General features: G+C 40.3%; 1 protein-coding gene across 2 annotated transcripts in view; it reads left to right on the top strand.

Moving 5' to 3' along the window:
- Nucleotides 1-23,404, top strand: part of SI (sucrase-isomaltase) — a 155,808-nt gene that overhangs the window by 30,427 nt on the left and 101,977 nt on the right. For both annotated transcript variants that reach the window (XM_054040390.1, XM_054040389.1), the window contains exons 8-16: nt 854-953; nt 1,850-1,962; nt 4,015-4,140; nt 5,207-5,338; nt 5,530-5,649; nt 8,645-8,758; nt 14,938-15,022; nt 21,927-22,044; nt 23,051-23,222. In XM_054040390.1, the coding sequence (XP_053896365.1) occupies nt 854-953; nt 1,850-1,962; nt 4,015-4,140; nt 5,207-5,338; nt 5,530-5,649; nt 8,645-8,758; nt 14,938-15,022; nt 21,927-22,044; nt 23,051-23,222 (1,080 nt within the window). The remainder of the gene's footprint in view (nt 1-853; nt 954-1,849; nt 1,963-4,014; nt 4,141-5,206; nt 5,339-5,529; nt 5,650-8,644; nt 8,759-14,937; nt 15,023-21,926; nt 22,045-23,050; nt 23,223-23,404) is intronic.

The following is a 23,404-nucleotide window of genomic DNA, read 5'->3' as shown; positions in this document are numbered from 1 at the left end:
ATAGAAACCCACTCTTTTTGCAAACCCACTCAGCAAAACCACTGTGGCTCAGCAAAACCGCAAGTCTTGATTTTGGTTTTACAAAACAAAATCAAGGGTAGTGCATGTCTCTGCCTCATTACAAATTTCAGTGGCAGTTGGATAAATGATTCTGGTTTTGGTCCATCTCTACTAATTCCACATCCCGTGATTTGCTTCTCTTTGATTCTTGGTGGGTGGAGCTGTGGGGCCAAATCTTTACTTGTATTAATCAGCATAGCTCCATTGAAATCAATGCAATCACACTGATTTGAATTTCCTGAGGATCTTATCCACAGTGCTGATCTTTCTTTTGCAGGAAAGGAGGAGGACTATGACAAAGTCTGTTATCAGTTCACAAGCTCTTTTTGTCGCTAATGATAGAAGAAACAAATATTGATAGTAATGTAATTAAAAATAAACAAACTCTCTTATTTACATAGAATACACATGGAAATTTGTATGCCCTGAATGGCATATGAAGTATATTGTCTACTTGATGTGCACATTTAGCTCCCCAAAACATTATTGTGATGCATGCATACTCATCAAAAGGTCTGTCATGTCTGTCTACCTATTTTATCTGCACATTTTAAGCAACTGTCTGTGTATGACTTTCCATTTATTGGTGAATAGAAAACATCCCCGGCAAGGAGAAAAATGCAAGAAAATAGGAAATAAAAATATAGGAAAAATTCAGGGGTTTTGTTTGTTTCTTTATCTGGTATGTTCAGCAGTTTCAATTTGTATCTCTCCAGGAAATGTTCAAACTGTATCAGTGTGTGTGTGCCTATTTGGTTTTAATTCACTTCTTTTTCTTCTCTTTTATTTTAAGGGCACTCATAACTTATATGGAGCTCACACTTTCTTCTTGTGCTTGGAAGATAACAGTGGAGCCTCTTTTGGTGTGTTCTTAATGAACAGTAATGCCATGGGTAAGAAAGACTTCACTTTAACTATTTCCAACTGCTACAGCTTAACTTTAAAAAAATATATATATCTGCTGGATTGCTACACAGTGAACGAAAGTGAGTTGATTTAAAGGTCAGAATCAGGCATGTGTTTTAGCACAGCTACACATGTAAAACTCGACAGGAAACTCTGTCTTTAAAAATATCAAGCAGCAGCTATATATATAATAAAGATAGCAATGTTAAATATATTTAAGGTGAACAATGGCTACTCTAGAACTAGCTTTAGGATCACATATAAGGCCCCAGTTCCACAATGTATTTGTCCCTGGCTGGAGCCCTTGTGAAGTGCTCTGTGCAGCTGTAACCCACACACCTCCTGAGTGTGCTGTTCTGTCCCATCTAGTGGCACCGAGACCACTTGAGAGAGTTAAGTGAGTCTGCTCTACTGCCTTAGCTAACAGCCAGTTGGCTTTCAATTCATGCGGTAGACGCTCATGCACTAAACTCCAGAAGTACCCAGTTTGATACCGCTGACCGGGGCCTGTTGGTGTTACACAGTTATCTGCCCGTGGGCAATGCATTGCAGGATCAAGGCCTCAATTGTAATGACAGGTCATGAAAGGATCATAGTGTTGCTTTTCATTAGAGCAACATACACAACTGTCTCTGCTTATCAGAACAGTCTAAGCCTTTTGAGACTGTAGAAAGCCAGTGCATCTTCAGAGATTCCCTTTTCTTTGCAAAGGCATGCCAAATAAAATAAAATCTGAATATTTCACAACCTCCATTTGATTTCAAGGATGATTCAGGATGTCCTTGTTTTTTTCTGAACTCATTTACTTCATGTGAACATTGCATGGATACATTGAGTGTTTAGCTTATGTTTAAACTTTCCTCTATAATTCCTTTTCTGACAGAATTTGCTCTCCAGCCTGCCCCAGCAGCAACTTACAGAACAACTGGTGGAATTCTAGATTTTTATGTCTTCTTAGGAGACACTCCAGAGCAAGTTGTTCAAGAGTATGTAAAGGTATGTTTATATCAGATGAGGCAGTACTATAAATAATGTAGGTGCTGATATATTGTGATCAGGCTATTATCAGTCATTTCATATTTGTTGTGATTATATTGCAATGAAATGTTTCAATGCATGCTTAAAGACAGCATGTATCAGTCTGTAAAGAGAGTGCTGCCCTTTGTTCCCTGGCCTTTTTCCCATAGTGTAGAGATTCCATTAGCAATGACAAACCGCCAGTGCTACTCTAAACCTCTCGTAATGCTAATGTATTTTTCGGTCAAACAACATTAGCCATTATTTGTATGTGGTTTCTCTTTGTTCAGGTCAACATCATTTTCAAGGAATCCTCTCACATAACATAAAATGCCTTTTGAAAACTTAGGGTAGTTGTAGCTGTGTCACTCTCAGGATATTAAAGAGGCAAGGTGGATTAAGTGGTATCACCTTGTCCCTTCTGAAAACGTACTGAGGCAATATAGCCTAGTGCACAGAGCTCTGGAACTGGGACTCAGGAGTGCTGGGTGAGCTTGGGCAAAGCACTGGACTATAGAGTCATTCTCCCTTTTTCTGTGGCCCAATTAATATTTAGTTCAGTTATTTCAATTATTTAATTAAGGTAGAGCAACTTCAATGGGAGAGATGGAAGGAGACTCAAATCAGAATATTCCATAGCCCAGTGGTTATAGCACTCACCTGAGAGGTGGCAGATCCCTGTTGAAATTTCTTCTCATCATCAAACAGAGGGGGGACTTGAACCCATGGTCTTCCATATCCCCGGTGTGTGGACCAAAGGTTATAAGGAAGGGCTGCCTCCTTCCTCTCCCCAGCACTCTGTTTTGTGTTATGGGATTGGGTCCTAGATGCACGTTAGGCTAAGGAGCACCTATCTTCCCCTGGTTCATGGATTGCTAGTACATATAGGCACCTCCCTGCAGCCTGGATTTAGGCAATCATCTTTGTGAGAGGGTTGGGGCTTAAGGTACACCTCCCCCATGGCATCTCCCACTGGTTACTTTAGGCAGCTCCTTCCCTACTGTGCTGGCTTTGTGGATCACATTCTAATGCACCTAGGTGCTGAACAAAGGGCTGGTCTACACTACACAGTTAGGTCGACATAAGGCAGCTTATGTTGACCTAATTATGTCAGTGTCTGCACTACAGCCTTCCCCCCACTGATGTAAGTGCCCTACTACACCGACGTAATTCCACTACCACGAGAGGTGTAAGGCTTATGTTGGTGTAGTTAGGCGACACAGTGTCTGTGTAGATACTGTGTTTCTTGCCTGGGCTGTTGGCTGTCTTGTCAATTTCACAGCTCCTGGACAGCTGGGCAGCTGGACCCCGCTCCCGACTGGAAGCATTGCCATGCTGAGTGTTGCAACGCCTAAGTCCTTTTGTGGCTCTGGGCCCAAGTTCTATTAATATTACTTATCCACGATAATACAGTCCTAAAATCCTGACTTCTCATATGCTCCAGGATTTTTATGTACATTTGCTGCCCTTTCCATAGTGATATTTCTTCCTTTATCATTTGTCTTTATGACTTAAGATCTGATATCCCTCTCCAATAATTGATTGGTTGCTTCTCAGATCATAGTTATTGTTATAATTTGTATTGTGATAGTGCCCAAAGGCATAATTCAGGATCAAAGCTCCCACGTATTAGGTGCTGTATAAGCACATAATAAAAGACAATCTCTACCCTGTAGAGCTTACAGTGTAGTTTAAGATAGGAAACAAGAAGTGCCTGTCAAATGGAATAAGGGCCTGAGGGAGAGAGAAGATGATAATAGGTATAAGGATTATGTCGTCTCATAGTACTAGCAATATACACAACTTCATTGATTCAAATAATTTAAGTTTGTAGTTTTTAAAAGTAAATATGGAAAAACTTTACAGTTGTAACTGCATAATATCCATTATGGTTCCAAGTGCTAGACATTGAGTAATTTATAAGCAGTTTCAGAGAAGTAAAGAACTAGGTAATCTTGCACTGACAAATGACATACACATTGCAAATGCAACGCCCCTTTTTTTACTTAATTTTCATTTCTTAACTTTCAGCTGGTAGGAATGCCTGCAATGCCTTCATACTGGAGTCTTGGATTCCAACTTAGTCGCTGGAATTATACCTCTCTTGATGAATTGAAAGTTGTGGTAGAAAGAAACAGAGCAATTGGGATACCCTATGTAAGTAAAATATTTTTTGGGGGCGAATGGGGGTGCTTAAGCAGGTCAGGAATAAATCCTAGATTAGGATCTACTTTTACAGTCCTGGAGTAATTTATTACAAGTCAGTTCTGGTTAACATATAGAAACTGCTGTTAACAAACCTTATAGAGACTTCAGTATCTTTTAGGACTTTTGATGTTAGATTGAGAGTCAAAATTGGGGAGGTTACAGTTGTTATTCTTTGTATTACTATAGCTCAAAAGGTATGTCTAAACAGCCTCCCAGACTGGGTCGTCCGACTCGGGCTCACGTTAAAAATAGCTGTGTAGACATTTCGGCTTGGAATGCTAGGAATGGAGGTGGACCTCAGAGCCTGAGCCACAACTTCAAAGCACTGTCTAAACAGCTATTTTAAGTGCAGTGACATGGGCCCCCTATGTGGACCTGGCCTGAGAGGCTCAGCTGTGTAGACATACCCTTAAAGGCCCCAGTTGAAATCAGTATCTGTTTGTGCTATTTTAACACATACTAAGAGACAGTTAGTGCCTCAAGAGTTTACAATCTCAATGCATGAGATAGACAAGGAAGCACTGTTATCCCCATTATGCAGATGGGAAAGTGAGATACATGCTTACATACTGTAGTCCACCCAGAGCTAGTGCCTAGCATACTTGCCACTCCTTTGTAGAGTGTCACTGAAGTATGTTCCACAGCACATTCCCCATCACCACCCAGAGCTGTCCTACCCTGCAGTGTCAGAGGCATACAGCCTTTACAGCTACCTACTGTTTTTGAAGGATACTATTGTAAAGAGAGATGGCAGTTAGGCATCTAGGCACATGGAAGTTGGGTGCAAAATTGCCATTTGTGCCTTTGAAAATCTCCCCGATAAATTTTATAGTTTACATGATCTCTGTGCTGCTTCACAGTTAGTGTGAAAATTATCCTAAGTTCTTACGGTCTATCCATAATAAAATAACAAAAATAAGTTTGCTCCAGAGTAAACAGAACATAATCATATCAAAATACTCAGGGCCCCAGACTATTGTTTCTAATGTACAAAATAAACTACGCTATCTTTCAGGAAATTCAATACACTGATATTGACTATATGGAGGAGAAGAAAGACTTTACTTATGACCGAGAGAAATTTAAGGACCTTCCTAACTTTGCTGTGGACCTACATAACCATGGACAAAAATACATTATTATACTGGTAATGAACTAATTAACTATTTCACTTTACCACTGAAACAACGTTGCTATCAGAATTACTTGTATACAATAATTGTTTATTATTATATTTTGTGTAGATTGTATGTAGTGTATATATCTATTGCCTAATTCTGCCATGCTTCAGAAAAATGGAAGAGCTTACGAACTCTCTCTTGTGTTTATTTTTATTAGGACCCTGCCATTGCCACCTCCCGTCTCCTTAATAATACTCCATATCCTTCCTATGATCGAGGAATGAACAAGAAAGTGTGGGTAAATGCATCAGATGGAATAACAGAACTCATTGGAGAGGTAACTAGCTACTTATGGAAACTGCAATCCCCTATGTCTGTACTATGTGTTGTCACAGCAGATGAGGTTGGGTCACTGCGTTTGTTATAAACTCCATTTTTTAAATTTTCAGTAAAATTAGCTGTTCATGGAAATTGTTTTATAAAGCTGTGTCTAAGAATGTAAGATGTATTCGTTTTTGTAGATTTTTTTTTTAAAGACTTTTATTTACACTGTTAGGTGTGAAAAGGGAAAAAATGGGATACGGGGAGATTTTTCTGAGGCACAAAGGACAGTTTGGAAGCCAGCTCCTGTTGATTGTTCAATGGTATTCGGACACCTGACTTCCATTCTGTGCCTTTGAAAATCTCCCACATAATGTTTATCAATTTAAATTGCTTATTTGTATCTGTATAACTCAAAAATGACTTTGACTTAAAGATGATGAAAATTGAGAAGTAATGAACAAGGTCAGATTCATTCTGGACTCGTTGTGAGTGCAGTTTATTGTTACTGTGGATTAGTTATAGGCAGAACCACCCAGAAGCCCCATCCAGATCAGGGCTCCAAAGTGCTAGAAGCTATATGAAGATTAGTATGAAGCAGGCCCTTGTTCTGAAGAGTTTACAGTCTAATGCTCCAAACTTTTATCCAATTCAAGGTTTATCTAATTCAAAGCCTGTTGAAGTAACTTTGATTCTTTCTATTCAACAGGCTGATAATCAGGCCCCATGTGTCCACATTCTTCAACAGAACCACACATGAGTAAACTTACATACATGCAGGATAGGGATGAGAGTTTAAAGCCAGACCTAACAAGTGGGTGTAACAAGGTAGGGTGGGGGTTTAGTAGTACCCGGGGTAACACTGATAGGAACGTATTGGTACATGAGCCTCTCACCCTGCATGAGTAAACCCCCAGTTAACCTGCTTTAATCCATCTGCTTGCTTTTCTTCAGTGGTGAGGAGGTATAGGGAGGAGGTGTCAGGGTAGAAAGGGGCATCCCTAGGCTGGCAGAATGCTCTCCAGGGGACCATTCTAATAAACTAGAATAGCCTTCTGGCTTCTCTAATTTGTGCTATGGCGAACCCCAGGATCAGGGAATGTGGAAAAGTCACTTAGAACCACCTTTGCCTCTTCCTCCAATTTGTCTCAAGCTCATGCTTAGGGCAACTGAAGACTGAGCCAATTGTGTGGATGGTTCCAACTCATTAAATTTTTTGCTTTAAGTCAATGGTAAGCAACTAAATCAACTACATATCAGGCATGTCAACATATTTTAAATAGTCTAAAGAAATAATAACACAACAAACCTTCACAGTTGTTAGCCTCTATCACAAAAAGAATATGCATTTTTAAATTGCCTGCAAAACTATTTACTTGATATATATACCATTACATTCTATCAAGTCGATAATCTGGTTTTAAAAACCTCCCTAAATAGGTATTCATATTGCAGACCCTAGTAATTCTGAGAGCTGTTTGAAGCAGTTGGGCTGATGAATCACATTTAAAATACCTAACTAAGCATTTACATGAGCCCATAACAGCTATGATGTGACAACTCTCATATATTTCTATGAAACATTTTCATTACTTCGATGAAAAGACAAACATCACTGAACAAAAATCAAAGGAAATTAAAACGACTCCCTCCCTCTAACTATTTAAAATGTAAATAATATTAATGTTGTGATATAGGCTAGTGACAAGTGTGATGCGAAATAAAGGACTGAATGTCAGATTTAACCTGAATTTCTTTGTTTTTGTTCTGATAGGGTCCCAAACCTTAAAATACAGTAACTGAAACATATTTTAGGAGAAATCCTTAGTTCAGATAGTGAAATACATACGCTAAAAATATTAAGGAGAAAAGAAAATTGAAGTGCGGTTTTCTTGGTTATTTAATTACAGTGTCAGACCCAATATTGTTCTCATTGGACTCTTCCCATTCATTTCAAGGGCCAGATTTCTAAATTTTGCCTAAAGGTGTAAAATTGGCTAATCAGACTTGTACCTAACTCCCATTGAAATCGATGAAGGTTAGATGCCTAACTTGCTTAGGCACTTTTGAAAATCCCATTAGGTGACTATCTGCATCTTTAGAGAGATACCTTTGCAGATCTGGCCCGAAGTGCTTGGAATGTATGTTATCCTTATTCTTTCTTCTTCTTTGAGGTCAATGCAGTTACACACGCATAGAGTAAAAGTAGAATATGGCTTATTATAGTGAGGAAAAACAATTAGCTCAACTTCCACATCTAAATTGATGCAAGAACATGGATATTCTTAGATGCTAATGTTCTCCCTCACCAACTTAATTCTTGATGATTGTATTTTAGGAAGCTGCTCCCAGAAATTGGCACAAAGCAGCTTCAAGTGTTTTTGCACTATTATTTAGAAGTGCACTTCAAATGGAAGTGGACTGCCAGGCAAATGAGGTTGAAAAAATGTATGCACACACAAGACATTTACTCTTGGCTTCAGTTCCGGCATCCGTTATAGCTTCTTTGAAATAAGAACTGGAAAAAAAAAATACAAACTACTAATCATTGAATGTAGAGCTTGAAACAGTTTTTGAAGATTGCCGTGTAATTCCCCTCCACCTCATTTGGAGAACAAAATAATCCATTGAGTTTTCTGAGATTCTTACAGGACTAGGTCCAAACATGGTTTTTAGGGGGGAGGGATAGCTCAGTGGTTTGAGCATTGGCCTGCTAAACCCACGGTTGTGAGTTCAATCCTTGAGGGGGCCACTAGGGATCTGGGGCAAAATCAGTACTTGGTCCTGCTAGTGAAGGCAGGGGGCTAGTCTCAATGACCTTTCAAGGTCCCTTCCAGTTCTAGGAGATATCTCCATTAATTTAAATTTATTTATTTATTTTATGGTTCAAATTATGTCCTGGAGAGAATTATTAGAAACTAATGGAAATGTTTGAAATAAATCATAAAGCTAAATCTTTCTTAATGGAATAGCCAGTTTAACCAATTGCTCTTTACTTTCTTACACTGTAGGTGTGGCCAGGCCTGACTGTGTTCCCTGACTACACCAACCCAGAATGTACCAACTGGTGGATAGAAGAATGTAAGCTCTTTTACGATCAAGTGAAGTATGATGGGATTTGGATTGTAAGTCATTCATCCCTTTTTTTTATATGAAGCTAGTGAGAGTTTAGGATGAAACATCTTTTCAATCTCATCTTTTTGTACTGTAGGGATGTTTCTTATTAAAAACTAAAATCAAAATACTACTTATTTCCTAATCTTTTAGCTGGAGAACAAAACACATTGGCTGAAATCCTGGCCTCACTAATGCCATTGGACTTTGATGGGGCCAGGATTTCATCCAATGTATTTAGTGTATTTATATTTATGATGTTGCGGTGCATCTAAAGTAACTTGACTTAGCTCATAATTGTGTAAATGGGAGAGGAAGCTTCAGTGTCTGCAAAAAACAACAACAACAAAAAATCCCTACCCTGCAAAAAAGTATTAAAATAATAAAGGAGGGAGAGTGAATGAGATTTCTTGCCCTTTTTAATAACTCTTCCAAACCGGTGTTATGAGTGTTACAATGCTAACAATATTTTCACCTCTAGTGAAAAATGTGGTAGCTGGTGAAAAACAACTTTTAACTGACCAAACTTGTTTTTTATACTCTCTCAGTCTAGGAATGAGCAAATCAAGGTTTACTGAAGTAAGTGGAAATCTTTCCATTGACTTCAATGGGCTTTGGTTTATTAGGCACCAGTTTAGCTACAGTAAAATTCTCTCTCTAACACAGCACCCTGACCCAGCAAAGCACTTCATCATGTGTTTAACTTCAAGTTTGTGAATACTCCAACTGAAGTGGGACCCCAGCCTCCAAACTTTGGCTCCAAAATAAACCCTCACTTCATTTGAACATTCAGAAATAATATTTGTTTAATCTTTCTTTCATTATTTCACATTCCTGCATCTTGTTTTCTGGGCAGGAGTGCAAACAGAAGTTACTACTAGTTATATTACAGCATCCAAAATTATGCTAGGTACTTAGAGGAACTTACAGTCTCATTTCATGCATGACCCAATGAAGGGGCAAAAAATAAAACATGGAAGTGAAAAGCAATCAGGCTGACTGTTAACGTATCGGTGGGTGTAGTATAGAATAACAATGCTAGTCAATCCACAGTTAAGAGGAAAATCCTTTTATCCATATTTGTTACTTTCAGCTGCAGGGATTACTGGGAAGTGGGTTCTTTTAAAAACATTAAGCAACAATTTTAATCTTTCTCTTCCTTGCCCATAACAAGCTAGTACACTTCGGAGAAAAGAGTCTAAGACATATTGCAATTATGACTAACAACCTTAAACTGCTGATTTCAAATTAGAATGGTTAATCAATATTTTCTAAATCAACAAGTGCTATTTCAATTTTCTTGCAAATCATTTTTTAGCCAAATTTCTACCTGGCAAACGATATAGTTGTTCAAAGTGGAATTGTGTATTTATTTGTGGAGATTCACTGAGAGTTAACACACTACCAAGTTTATAAACCATTGACAAAGCCCAGAGCTAGTCGGGATAATTGCCTATATAAACCATGGACAAATTTTGGAAACCTATTTATATCATGATTAATTGGACAATGTGGAGCTGTCCTGCATGGGTACTGAAGGACTAAAATTCACACACTCCAAATCCAGATAGGTCAGGGAGTTTCAACTCAGTCCTTCTGCAGTCACTATTTCAGATTAGGAGCCGCAAAAGTAGCAGAGAACCCTGGTGCTCTCTCTGGAGGGGTTCCTCCTCCACAGAATCCATGTAAGTTTAGGTCCAGTTGTCAACTTACTGAAGTCAGGTAGAGCTGAGCAAGATTTGCCAGATTTGACCCCCCCCCCCCAGATTAGTCTACTGGAGATAAATACCATAGCAAAACTTCAAACCTTAGGCTTCTACATCCATATTTAGCTTCGTAAACAAAAGTGACTTAATTTTAAAAAATGATGAACACCTCTAAAGCTCCCAGTGAGGTCAGTGAGATTTGTGGGGTGCTCAGCAGACCTGAAAATTAGTTTCAACTTGTATTTAGGTGCCTAAATATGGATGTTGCAATCTAACTTTAGGCACTCTAGGGTTGAAAATGTTGGCCTATATGTTTAATTAAACATGGTAATGCATATGTTCTGTATACCTCTCCCCAGTTTTTATTCAGGTCTCATTCAGACAGGCTGTATGGAGTTCGACTAGATTTGTGGCCCTTAGACTTGCCAACTCTGATATACTCTCTCCTTACATTGTAGCTCAATTCATGTTAAGTTCTAAGACTCAGGAATTCACAACGTAAAATATGTTTAATAGCAAATAGATATCTGAGGCCATCGTAATTCTAGTATATTGCATAATAGTTTCTGATTATCTAAAATGACTAGGAAAATTACTGTACTTTCATGACTGGAATCAAATTTGCCGGAGATCAGGCTTTGATGAATCCCTTGAATGGAAAAGAATGGGTAGAAACTGAAAAGGAAAGGATTGGACTATATTTCAGTGTGGGAAGTCAAATCCCATTTGTTTTGGGGCCAATAATATTTCAGATTCAAGGGCCATTAGGCAGAATGAAAGAGAACCACACTGGACAGGCTTTCTTCTGAGGGACAGAAAAGAGTCTTCTTCCTGAGCATGACAAACCCAAATAGAACATGTGGCGGCGGCAACATCAAAAGCGAATTGACTACTGTCCTTCATGTGTACGAGCACACGCACATGGGTTTCTAGTGTCTTTCAAGTTTTAATTGGATACTTTTTATTTCGAAAATGATTTTTCTCCCTTTGGCTCTCTACTATCTTGCTACTTTGCATCTGATGAGGGCATGTGGAGCTGTTGGCAGCCTTTTGATAGTTCATGGCATGCACTGGCCATGCTTCGGCTAATCCACTACTAATGCTGGTGTAAGAATAGGTGTTTTTAATCTGAATGTTTGTTTCATAAACCGCTGAATTGTGATTCCTGTTCTCTGTAGCAGCATAAACGCACCCTGGCATGTTATTTAGAAATAAAAAGGGTTGCGAGACCATATTTTTTCTTTTTCTTCTTCTTCTTCTTCTTCTTCTTCTTTTTTTTAATAAGCAACATTAATTTCAGAAAAAAAATCCAACAAACATAAACAAATCCCCAAACTATTACAATTTTAAATTACTCGCTCTTAACCACTACAAGAAACACCCTTTTCTGCTTCTAGGTGACAGTTTATTTTTGCTGACTCTGTGGTTCTGTTGCTCATTTGGGTCAAGTTAGCAAGTATAAATTGTATTGCTCTTTTCATGAGAGCAAAAAATTTCTGTAAAGGATTTGGTCACCAGAGTAAAGTTTCTCCAGCATAAATTTGCGGTGTTCTTCCATGCGTACCTTTTACATAGTGTATTTAGGGATACATATGAAAACGCAGTGCTGTGATGTCAACTAAAAATCATGTCAGTCACCAGTTGTAGGAAATATTATTGGGGACAGCTTTTACAATCTCTAGCTACACTGCAGAATTTGATAGACAATCACAAAATACCCCTCCTCACCCTTCATCTCTCACAAACTGTATGGCAGGGAGCCAACACTTGTGCTGAAGGCACCATGAAGATTTATATATGGAAGCAAAAAGTTATCCTTAGACTTCGGTTATTCTTTCATTTTCCTATCTCAGGGTTCAGTTGTGCCACCTTTATTTGCCTGATGTAGTTCCCATGGCTAGATTCGGGTTGCTCTTTATGCAGGCACAGAGTGAAGAGAGGAGGCAAGTAGGTGCCTATCAACACTGAAATAGGGCCAGCTAAAATTATGCCCCTTGCACATCAGTGAGCACAGGGCTGATTCTGGGTTGTTCTTCCAAGGTAGGCACCCTATATGCATCCACAGATGGGTGGGGAAGGGAACTGCTGGAGCCATGTCCACTCCCATGTGGACCTGGCTAGCCACATGGGTGGGGGGAAGAATGCTGCATCCTCACAGGGGATAGCAGTTTGTGAAACACTCACAGCACACCAAGGAGGCAAACTGTGATCTGCCCCCAGTGGACCTCCTGGAGTAGTGAGACTCCATTCTGCTCGCCAGTGCAAGGCTCTGCCTTAGCTCTATGCATATAGCTCCATTGATTTAAATAGAACTACTGAGATAGTGAAGTGATCATCAAGGGGTTACGGGGGGTTTTCAGAGTATTATGGGTCGCACCCATGCTCCACCCTTCTCTTATTTCCTGTTAGTGGGTGTACTGCTTTCCCCTCCTTGCTCTGTTAGGTAGCCGAATAAAGCCATGGGTTCCCAGCCTGCAATACTGCAAGCAGAATGTTTCTCTTATGCACTGAGCAGTCCCAGGACAAAAGCGGAGTCAAGTTCTACTCAAAATGAGAAAGAGTCAGTTGAATTTTGATTTTTGCTCTGCTTGAGCTATCACCCAGTGAGGTGTGCATAAACTTCTGCCTAAGCTTATTACTGTATGATACTATATTAAAAATGAGCAAAAACCTTTTCTGATCGTACAGGAGGAGTGCTTAAAAGAGGGCAAACCAACCATTTTACAGAAGGTGCAGCGTGTGTGTGTGTGTATAGAGGATCTGGTTCTCATTATCTAGCGTTATATTTATAGTCTCTCTGCTAAGTAGTAGTAGTTGTTGTTGGGACATTGTAGACCAGTCCTCTGATGGAGCAGAAATCTGTGAGTCTGCTATTTTCTTAGAATAAGTGGTTTATTTAACATCACATACCCACCCATCCTTGAACAAAAATGTCCAGAAAGGGCACACAAATGCTGCCTCTTTTAGCCCAAACTTCAGTTCCTGGTTCTGAGGAAGCAACTCTGCCACAAGAATTGACTCTATAGAAATTAAGTCAGAGACCAAACTGGCTTGTGTTTGTAGCAACTGCTACCCCCCCCCCCCCCCGAAACGACATCACAAATACTTACAACTTCACAGTATTTCTTCAAAGACTGCACACTAGGCACTTGGCACATAAGGTCAAAACAAAGCAAAACAAACCACGCCCCCAGAACGAACAAACAAACAAGAACAAAAAATAAACAAAACCCTTGTTAGACTATGTGTAACAGCACCATCTTCTGGTGACTACCACCATAATTCATTTTTAGTAAGCAGAAGGTTAATATGGTGGCAAATTGTTCCCAATATGAATTGGTCTATAATGCTTTATGCTCCTTTAGTGTTATGGAACCAGTTCCCAATGATTCAGTGTCTGTAAAATCTTTGTATTCTGCAATCTCTTGAAACAAAGAGATGTTGTTTTGAGCAATTGATGAAAAAGAGACACTTTTTGATATATACTTTTAAGTGTATGTGTGAAGGTATTTAAAGTCTCACTTTAAGATTCCTTTACATTTCCAGAAAGTGGTGATGTGAATCAGGCCTTATATGTTTGCAAAATTAAGCCCTTTTCTTTGAATACATCCAGGGGTGAGAAAATAAATGGAAGAAGGGTGGGCTCAATCGATAAAGCCTCACAAAATTGAACTATTCCTTTTTCAAGAGAAAGTACAAATGTAAAGGGAATTAACCTGCACACTCTGCTATTTAATGATTCACAGAAACCTTTCCTTAATATACAGCAACATGTTAATATTTGATTTGGCTACAACTTGTGTAATTCCAATTAATGTCATAGAATAAGATAAAATTATACATGGCCTGATTTTTGATCTCACAGGCACTCATTTCACACCGGGGTTACTTTATTGACTTTAGGTTCATTGCTTTGTATTTATACGTGATATCAGAGACAGGCCCACTATCTTTTGTATGTTGCAAAACAGTTGGGTTTATAAAAAAGATTGATGTACTTTGATTCTGAATACTACTACATGAAAAAAAAAACAACAATTCTTTATGAATGCCTTTAGTTCATACCTCTTAGGTAAGTTCATGCCCAATTCTTTCAAATGTCGAGTGAGAGACTGTGCATTATGAACTGTCATTCTGGGACTGAATCTGTCACAGCTTGAAGTGAAATATAATATATACATACCATTTATACCAATGGTTTTTAGCCTGTGGTCTGCAGACCCAGAGGGTCTAAGATTTCCAAAGGGACCCTCACTTGCATTTGAAATTTTTTAGGTGTCCGCAAGTAAAAAAAAGATTGAAACCCACTGTTTTATACCGATCATGGGTGCAGTCCTGCAAATAAACAGCTGAGTACATTTGCACTTTAGTTAAATTTTTTTTCCCCCTTTCCTAAATGATCTGATGAATAAAATATAAGGATTTCATTAGGGAAAGATATTTAAGCAAATCCTATCATAATCTACGTCTTTTTTTTTTCCCAGGACATGAATGAAATATCCAGCTTTATAAGAGGCTCAACAGTTGGCTGTGACCCAAACAATTTAAACTATCCTCCTTTCACTCCCAGTAAGTCTATAGTCTTTAATCATATGGCAAAAATACAAGTGTGTGTGAGATACAAGTAATCAATTATAATGAGATGAGGGAAATTTTTACCATTTTTTAATGTTTTATGTTCTAAACATTCCTAATGACAGAAAAGATGAGTATATAGTATGTTATCCTCAGTGGCTTAGGTACTGTTTCCAGAACTCCTGAAGGCGAATGGCTTTTTCCAGTAAAATGTTTCACCATTCTTCAAATTATTAGCTGCATTTGCTAAAGTAAATGTTGCCATTGCTTTAATTAAGTCAAGCAATAGTATTGATTTTCCTTTATCATTCATAGCTTTAGACCCGTAAGCATAACTAAACTGGAATTCTAATGTTTTATCAAGCAATAACTTATGTAACCCTGTCGCAGTATCTTGCCAGATCCAATAGTTCAATAATTAAGGGTGTCGTGGAAAAAGTCACCCACGCATTGATTTTAGTTCACAGACTCAAGCCTGAGGCCAGTTTATTGCAAAACATACCGACGCATTGGGGTAGCAGTCCGGAAACAACCACGCCTAGCACAGCACGCAGGCTGCCTTTATTCCGTCAAATCACAAGCATAGTACAAATAATACATCATTTATGCGAAAATAAGAGTAGGGGTCTGTCCCTTTTTCCCGGTAGCTCCCTCATTATTTACGAGAATTGGGTGCCTATTGGGTGTGTGTGTGGGGGTTCTTGGTGGTTTCCGATATGGGTGGTACTTGGCACCAGTTGGGGTGTTGTTCTTGTATTGTTTTTTTCCGGGGTCATAGGAGTTTATTACGGGACGCCTACAGATGATATATGATTAGCTGGTTGGCGGATAGCTGGAACTATAGGAGAAGTTGACCTTTACTAGAAGCAATTTCTTCATATAGGCGGTTATTATGTTTTATAAACAAGCGGTTATCATGTTCTTACAGACAGGCAGTTATCATGTTTTTCATAAACAAGCAGTTATTCTGTTGTTATGGCCTATTGCATTGCTTCCTTCCCCTCCCTCCTCTGGTCAAAGCCCATGACCGTATTTGGCAGGGAATTGAACAGCTTAGTTTGGTTCAGGCCCTGGCCTGTACTGTTTTATGTAAAGGCCGTATGTATAGTTAGCTTCTGTCAGAGGGCCTGAATTTGGGCCTTTGGTGTTACTTTGGCTGTCATAAAGAAGGCCACCTAGTTCTTTTTCCCCACAAGGATGAAGTTGTGCAATCTTTCCACATGCTTGTGAGCGGTTGCTCACAGGAATAGTCCCATTGGCATCAGTGCATCAGCTTGTACAAAGAAGTGGTCAACAAGGTGATGAAGGGCTGCACAATCTAGTACTTAGTGCAGAATTTTAGACTCCATTGAAAGTGATCACACATAGATGTCAGGCTCTAATAAAAAGAGTGGAAAGATTTTGCTCTGTAAGAAATACAGTTGTAACCTTTTCCAGTGCAGTATTTAGGAGGTGGGAAAATGGGAAAGAAACGAGGAGCAGGGAACGTCTGTACAGAGCTGATTGGCACTTTGCACTCTAGCCGAAGCAAGGGGCAGTGTGCATGGCTGTGCTGCTTTGTGAGCAAGGCAGGACCCAGACTGCATCTCTGAGAGCTTACTTCTCCCTCTGTACTGAGGAGACCACACACCTGTGCTGGAAAAAGAGTAGCAGCACAGCAGTGGGTCTTCCCCTCTTAGCAGGATTTAGCAAAGCAAATAACCCATGCAGGGAAATAAGGAAGCTCCTTATGCCTCCTTACTCCCCTACACAGGCATGCAATCAAGGTGACAGTTAAGCCCATACTGAGCGACAGTTCTGAAAAATAAAGCAAGATTTATTAGTAAGAGAAGGGCTGGAAGGCAATGGCACTGAAGAGAGGTGGTGACTATTTAATATCACCTACAGAAATATGATAAAAAATTAATAATTTTATGTCCTGGACAAACTGAATCAGATTATATATCAGGGGTCGGCAACCTTTCAGAAGTAGTGTGCCGAGTCTTCATTTATACACTCTAATTTAAGGCTTTGCGTGCCGGTAATACATTTTAAGGTTTTTTAGAAGTCTAAAGTCTATAAGTCTATAATATATAACCAAACTACTGTTATATGTAAAGTAAACAAGGTTTTCAAAATGTTTCAGAAGCTTTATTCAAAATTAAATTAATATGCAGATCTTATCAGTTTAGTGTGATCCTTGCCCTTGCTTTTCCTTGCTGAGTTTTCCAATGTCTGGCACATATTTGGATACTTTAAGCTGCACACAGGCTTCTGAGTGATCAATTGTTAACCAGCTCCAAGAGAGACACAGGACAGATTTAATGTGTGAAAATACCTGTTCACACAGGTATGTGGATCCAAATGCTGAAAGCATTGCAAACGCAATTTTCTTCAAACAGTTAAATTTCACTGGCAGGGACATCCAGCAGGTCAGAATAGAGGCCCCATGATCTCTCTCGGTAGCTTCAAGTGCACTCCGCAGATCCACAAACTTTGATGTCCACAATTCTGAGCTTTTTAACTGAATGAGTTGCATTTTGAAATCTTCAACACCCATCCACTGAAATACAGCAAATTCAAGTCACTTTCATTGAACTTTTCAGGTATAATTAGAAAAGAAAACATTGGGCCAAGTCGCTGGAAATCATAGAATCATAGAATATCAGGGTTGGAAGGGACCTCAGGAGGTCATCTAGTCCAACCCCCTGCTCAAAGCAAGACCAATTCCCAACTAAATCATCCCAGCCAGGGCTTTGTCAAGCCTGACCATAAAAACCTCTAAGGAAGGAGATTCCACCCCCTCCCTAGGTAACCCATTCCAGTGCTTCACCACCCTCCTAATGAAAAAGTGTTTCCTAATATCCAACTTAAACCGCCCCCTCTGCAACTTGAGACCATTACTCCTTGTTCTGTCGTCAGGTACCACTGAGAACAGTCTAGACTCATCCTCTTTGGAACCCCCTTTCAGGTAGTTGAAAGCAGCTATCAAATCCCCTCTCATTCTCCTCTCCTGCAGACTAAACAATCTCAGTTCCCTCAGCCTTTCCTCATAAGTCATGTGCTCCAGTCCCCTAATCATTTTTGTTGCCCTCCACTGGAGTCTTTCCAATTTTTCCACATCCTTCTTGTAGGGGCCCAAAACTGGACGCAGTACTCCAGATGAGGCCTCACCAGTGTCAAATAGAGGGGAATGATCACGTCCCTCAATCTGCTGGCAATGCCCCTACTTATACAGCCCAAAATGCTGTTAGCCTTCTTGGCAACAAGGGCACACTGTTGACTCATATCCAGCTTCTCATCCACTGTAACCCCTAGGTCCTTTTCTGCAGAACTGCTTCCTAGCCATTCGGTCCCTAGTCTGTAACAGTGAATGGGATTCTTCCGTCCTAAGTGCAGGACTCTGCACTTGTCCTTGTTGAACCTCATCAGGTTTCTTTTGGCCCAATCCTCTAATTTGTCTAGGTCCCTCTGTATCCTATCCCTACCCTCCAGCGTATCTACCACTCCTCCCAGTTTAGTGTCATCTGCAAACTTGCTGAGAGTGCAGTCCACACCATCCTCCAGATCATTAATGAAGATATTGAACAAAATCGGCCCCAGGACCGATCCTTGGGGCCTGACCAACCTAATTGAAACCGGCTGCCAACTAGACATGGAGCTGTTGATCACTACCCATTGAGCCCGATGATCTAGCAAGCTTTCTATCCACTTTATAGTCCATTCATCCAGCCCATACTTCTTTAACTTGGTGGCAAGAATACTGTGGGAGACCGTATCGAAAGGTTTGCTAAAGTCAAGGAATAACACATCCACTGCTTTCACCTCATCCACAGACCCAGTTATCTCCTCATAGAAGGCAGTTAGGTTGGTCAGGCATGACTTGCCCTTGGTGAATCCATGCTGACTGTTCCTGATCACTTTCCTCTTCTCTAAGTGCTTCAGAATTGATTCCTTGAGGACCTGCTCCATGATTTTTCCAGGGACTGAGGTGAGGTTGACTGGCCAGTAGTTCCCTGGATCCTCCTCCTTCCCTTTTTTAAAGATGGGCACTACAGTAACCTTTTTCCAGTCATCTGGGACCTCCCCCGATCGCCATGAGTTTTCAAAGATAATGGCCAATGGCTCTGCAATCACATTCACCAACTCCTTTAGCACCCTGGGATGCAGCGCATCCAGCCCCATGGACTTGTCCTCATCCAGTTTTTCTAAATAGTCCCGAACCACTTCTTTCTCCACAGAGGGCTGGACACCTTCTCCCCATACTGTGCTGCCCAGTGTAGCAGTCTGGGAGCTGACCTTGTTTGTGAAGACAGAGGCAAAAAAATCATTGAGTACATTAGCTTTTTCCACATCCTCTGTCACTAGGTTGCCTCCCTCATTCAGTGAGGGGCCCACACTTTCCTTGACTTTCTTCTTGTTGCTAACATACCTGAAGAAACCCTTCTTGTTACTCTTAACATCTCTTGCTAGCTGCAACTCCAAGTGTGATTTGGCCTTCCTGATTTCACTCCTGCATGCCCAAGCAATATTTTTATACTCCTCCCTGGTCATTTGTCCAATCTTCCACTTCTTGTAAGCTTCCTTTTTGCATTTAAGATCAGCAAGGATTTCACTATTAAGCCAAGCTGGTCGCCTGCCATATTTACTATTCTTTCTATACATCAGGATGTTTTTTTCCTGCAACCTCAATAAGGATTCTTTAAAATACAGCCAACTCTCCTGGACTCCTTTGCCCCTCATGTTATTCTCCCCGGGGATCCTGCCCATCAGTTCCCTGAGGGAGTCAAAGTCTGCCTTTCTGAAGTCCAGGGTCCATATTCTGCTGATCTCCTTTCTTCCCTGTGTCAGGGAAATCTGTCAGAAAATTCTGATTCCAGGTCTTGCATGTACTTTCCAATCTCATTGACATTGACAGTGCAACGTGTCGATAGTTCTTTTATGAGTTGGAAGTAGCGGAAAGTAGAAGTTTGAATATCCCTGGAAAAAACTACTAGTTTCACAACAAATGCTTTCCAGACTTCATAAAGATCCAGAACTGTTTGCCCTGCACCAGGAGACAGAGGTTGAGTTCGTTTAGGTGAGCGGTGATATCAATTAGAAACATGAGTTTACACAGCCATTTGTCATCATCCAGTTCGGGGTAGTTTTGTTCTTTTTCCGACAAAAAGGCCTTGATTGCATCAAAACAGTTTACAAAGCGCACCAAAACCTTGCCACGACTTAGCCACCGAATGTTTTTTTTCTGATGTCAACTCCTCATTCTTCAAAATGGTTTACAAAACTTTCCAGTATATCTTACCCCTTTGTTGTGCCATGCAGGGGTTTTAGGCAACAAAGTTCCTCTTGGATTTCATCGGAAGCACAATATCTTGCAACAACTGCCGAACGTGGAACATCGTTTATATCCACGCTCTCATCAACTGCAACACTAAACACTGCTGTATCTCTCAATGAGGTCGACTCATCTGCTTTTCCTTAATGTTTTCTGCCATTTCACTTATGCGTCTCTCAACTGCAGAGATGGGCAGTTCTTTTATTCTAGATATGATTGTATCTTTATTTGGCAAATCATTGAATAAAATCTCCGAACTGCTGAGAAAAACTTTTTATATATTCCCCATCTGTAAACGGCTTTCTGTTTTTTTGCAATGCCCTGTGCAATCTTGTAACTTCCTTCTGTAGCTTGATTTTTACTTACACTTAAGCTTTTAAAAACACTTTGCTTTGCTTCTCATAGGCTGCTACTGCCTTTTTGATTGATTTAGTCTTGTCTACTTCGTCAAGAAAGGTTTTCTCATGCTTCGTTTCAAAACATCGTCAAACACCTGATGTGCGACAATCAACACTTTCATAACAGAAAGCACAAATAGCACGGTCCTCCTTTTCGATAAATCCAAATACGTCTGTCCAAGTAGGCTGAAATGATTGGACATCTAGCTTCACTTTCTTAGGAGCTGCCATTTTGTCAAATGTTCCTTTCAACTCTCAGTGGGAAAAAAATGGTTGTAGAAGGCAGGCACAAGGTCAAATGCAGTGTGGTCTGATATAAGCAATTTTATGATGGGGTGCTGAGCTGCACCCCTCTTGCCTCGTGTGCAACCCTCACTTTCCCAGGCTGGGGACAGTGGGCCACAGTGGGGAGGCTGCAGAGCACTGATCCAAGGCTGGGAGCAGAGCCCAGAGTAGTCTGCTGGGACTCCGGGCCAGAAAGCAGGCTGAGCAAGGCTGGAGATCCAGACCCCATCTGGCAGGAGGTCAGCAGCTGGAACCCCAGATTGGGAGCTGAGGTGAGTGGAACCCCAGAGCAGCAACTGAGCGGCTCAGCCCGCCACCGCTGTGGGGTTTCGGTTGCTGGCTCCTGCCAGCCGGGGTCTCAGCCCACTGCCAGCCTGGGGTTCCTTCACCCAGGCCAGCAGTGGGCGCTGAGTGGGACTGGCAGTGGGACCCCAGCTGGCAAGAGCCGGCGGCGGAAACCCCAGAGTGGCGGCGGGCTGAGTGGCTCAGCCTGCGCCGCATGCCATCAAAAATCGGCTCGCGTGCCACAGGTTGCCGACCCCTGTTATATATCAATGCACTAAACTCCACTCTGATACAAAAGCTGCAGTTATAGAAGTATTAGAGATAATGGGTGAATTGTTCTGGGTTCGCATATTGATTGCCATGAGGTATAGGGAGCTCCAAAGCAGAAAAGTACCACAGTTTAAACACACATGAATAAAGCCAGTGTACCTTAATCTAGCTTAACCTACTGTCATGTGATATATTGACAAGCACCCATTGTTTCATTCTTGAAGCACTGTGGTGAATGTAAATACTAAACAAAAAGGGCCCCTGCATTTTGTTATGTATTAAGATAAAAGATTGCAAATATTCAAAATAAAGGCGTACTCCAATGTTGTCATATCATTTTCTAAAGGTATTCTCGATGGACTCATGTATTCAAAGACACTTTGCATGGATTCAGTGCAATCCTGGGGAAAACACTATGATGTTCACAGTCTATATGGATATTCCATGACTCTATCTACTGATAAGTAAGAACTGCTTTCTAATAATTGTTACATAAAGCTATACTAGAGTATGTGGCTTAAAGTTGCAAAAGTGAAGTGATTAGTGATTTTTAGGTACCCACTTTGAAACTCTTTAAAGGAGTTTGATTTTCAGAGATTGTTGAGCATCTGCCTTCTGGGAATCAGGTCCTTCTATGGTTTCTGAAGCTGGGCATCCAACACTGAAGCACCAAAATTCACTAGCCTGTTATAAAATTTAGGACTATGTGGCCAGTTTGCTTGTAGAATCAGTTAATGGAAGGAAGACCCTGCATTACTATTTAAAGTTCAACTCAAAAAAGTCTTAAAATTTGTGTTGTCTTTAAAAGTGCTAGTGACCTGCCAACCATGTTTGAATCATTTTCAAAGTTGGTGTAATTTCAAGACTATTTCAATCAAGTTTATTTCTGTTTGAAGAACAAATAAAGCCATGGTCCTGGTTCTGGTCCTGGCTAACACAGCCCACAGGACCACTATCCTGGTAGATATGTGTCTTCACCTCATCCCATTTTGCATCTAAAGTTTCCAGTGAGTCACACATCTCCTCCATGACCGGTTCTGAATTGTGGAGTGTTAGAATAGAGGGGCTCTCTCTGTGCTTTGTTCTCTGCTTCTCTAAGCAGTGGGTTTAAAAAAATCATAGGTTTCAACATTTCCTTTCTCCCTACACTCAACTTGGTAGCTTAACATGTTGGACCCTCAACTGATCTAAACTGGTGCAGCTCCACTGAAGTAAAGCCAGTATATTCCAATTGAGTACCTGGCCCAAAGTTTAGTGGGCTAAACAGTTTCAGAAAGAGAACTTACTTAGAGTTAATATCAGGAGCTCAGCTAAAATACATCTGGCTAACTGGAAATGAGACAACATCCCCGAGCCTTATTATTTTTACGAATTAATGAATTTTAATTAGCAATGTGGAAAACAGATAATCTATCAGAGTTCAAGTACATTTACCATGTGGTATTAATTCCAGTTTCATTTAATTTTCAGAGCTATACAAGCTGTTTTCCCTGGAAAAAGAAGCCTTACTATTTCTAGGTCTACTTTTGCTGGATCAGGCAAATACACAGGACATTGGCTAGGGGATAATGCTGCTACATGGAATGATCTGAGATGGGCGATACCAGGAATGCTGGAATTTAACCTCTTTGGGATACCTTATGTATGTCACAGTTATTTGGGATCACCCTTCAAAGCAACAGATTAAGAATTAACAATGCAATCTTTTCATATAGTTGCTTGCTATCTAATCAAAACCAATATTCATAATGACCTTGTTCTTTAAAACATAAACAGTCATTGGCAGAAGTCCAGAAAAAACAAACAAGCAACTCTCATCCCTCA

This window comes from Malaclemys terrapin, chromosome 9 (assembly GCF_027887155.1).
Source record: "Malaclemys terrapin pileata isolate rMalTer1 chromosome 9, rMalTer1.hap1, whole genome shotgun sequence".
NCBI classification, from domain to species: domain Eukaryota; kingdom Metazoa; phylum Chordata; order Testudines; family Emydidae; genus Malaclemys; species Malaclemys terrapin.
This window is presented reverse-complemented; position numbering and strand designations above follow the sequence as displayed.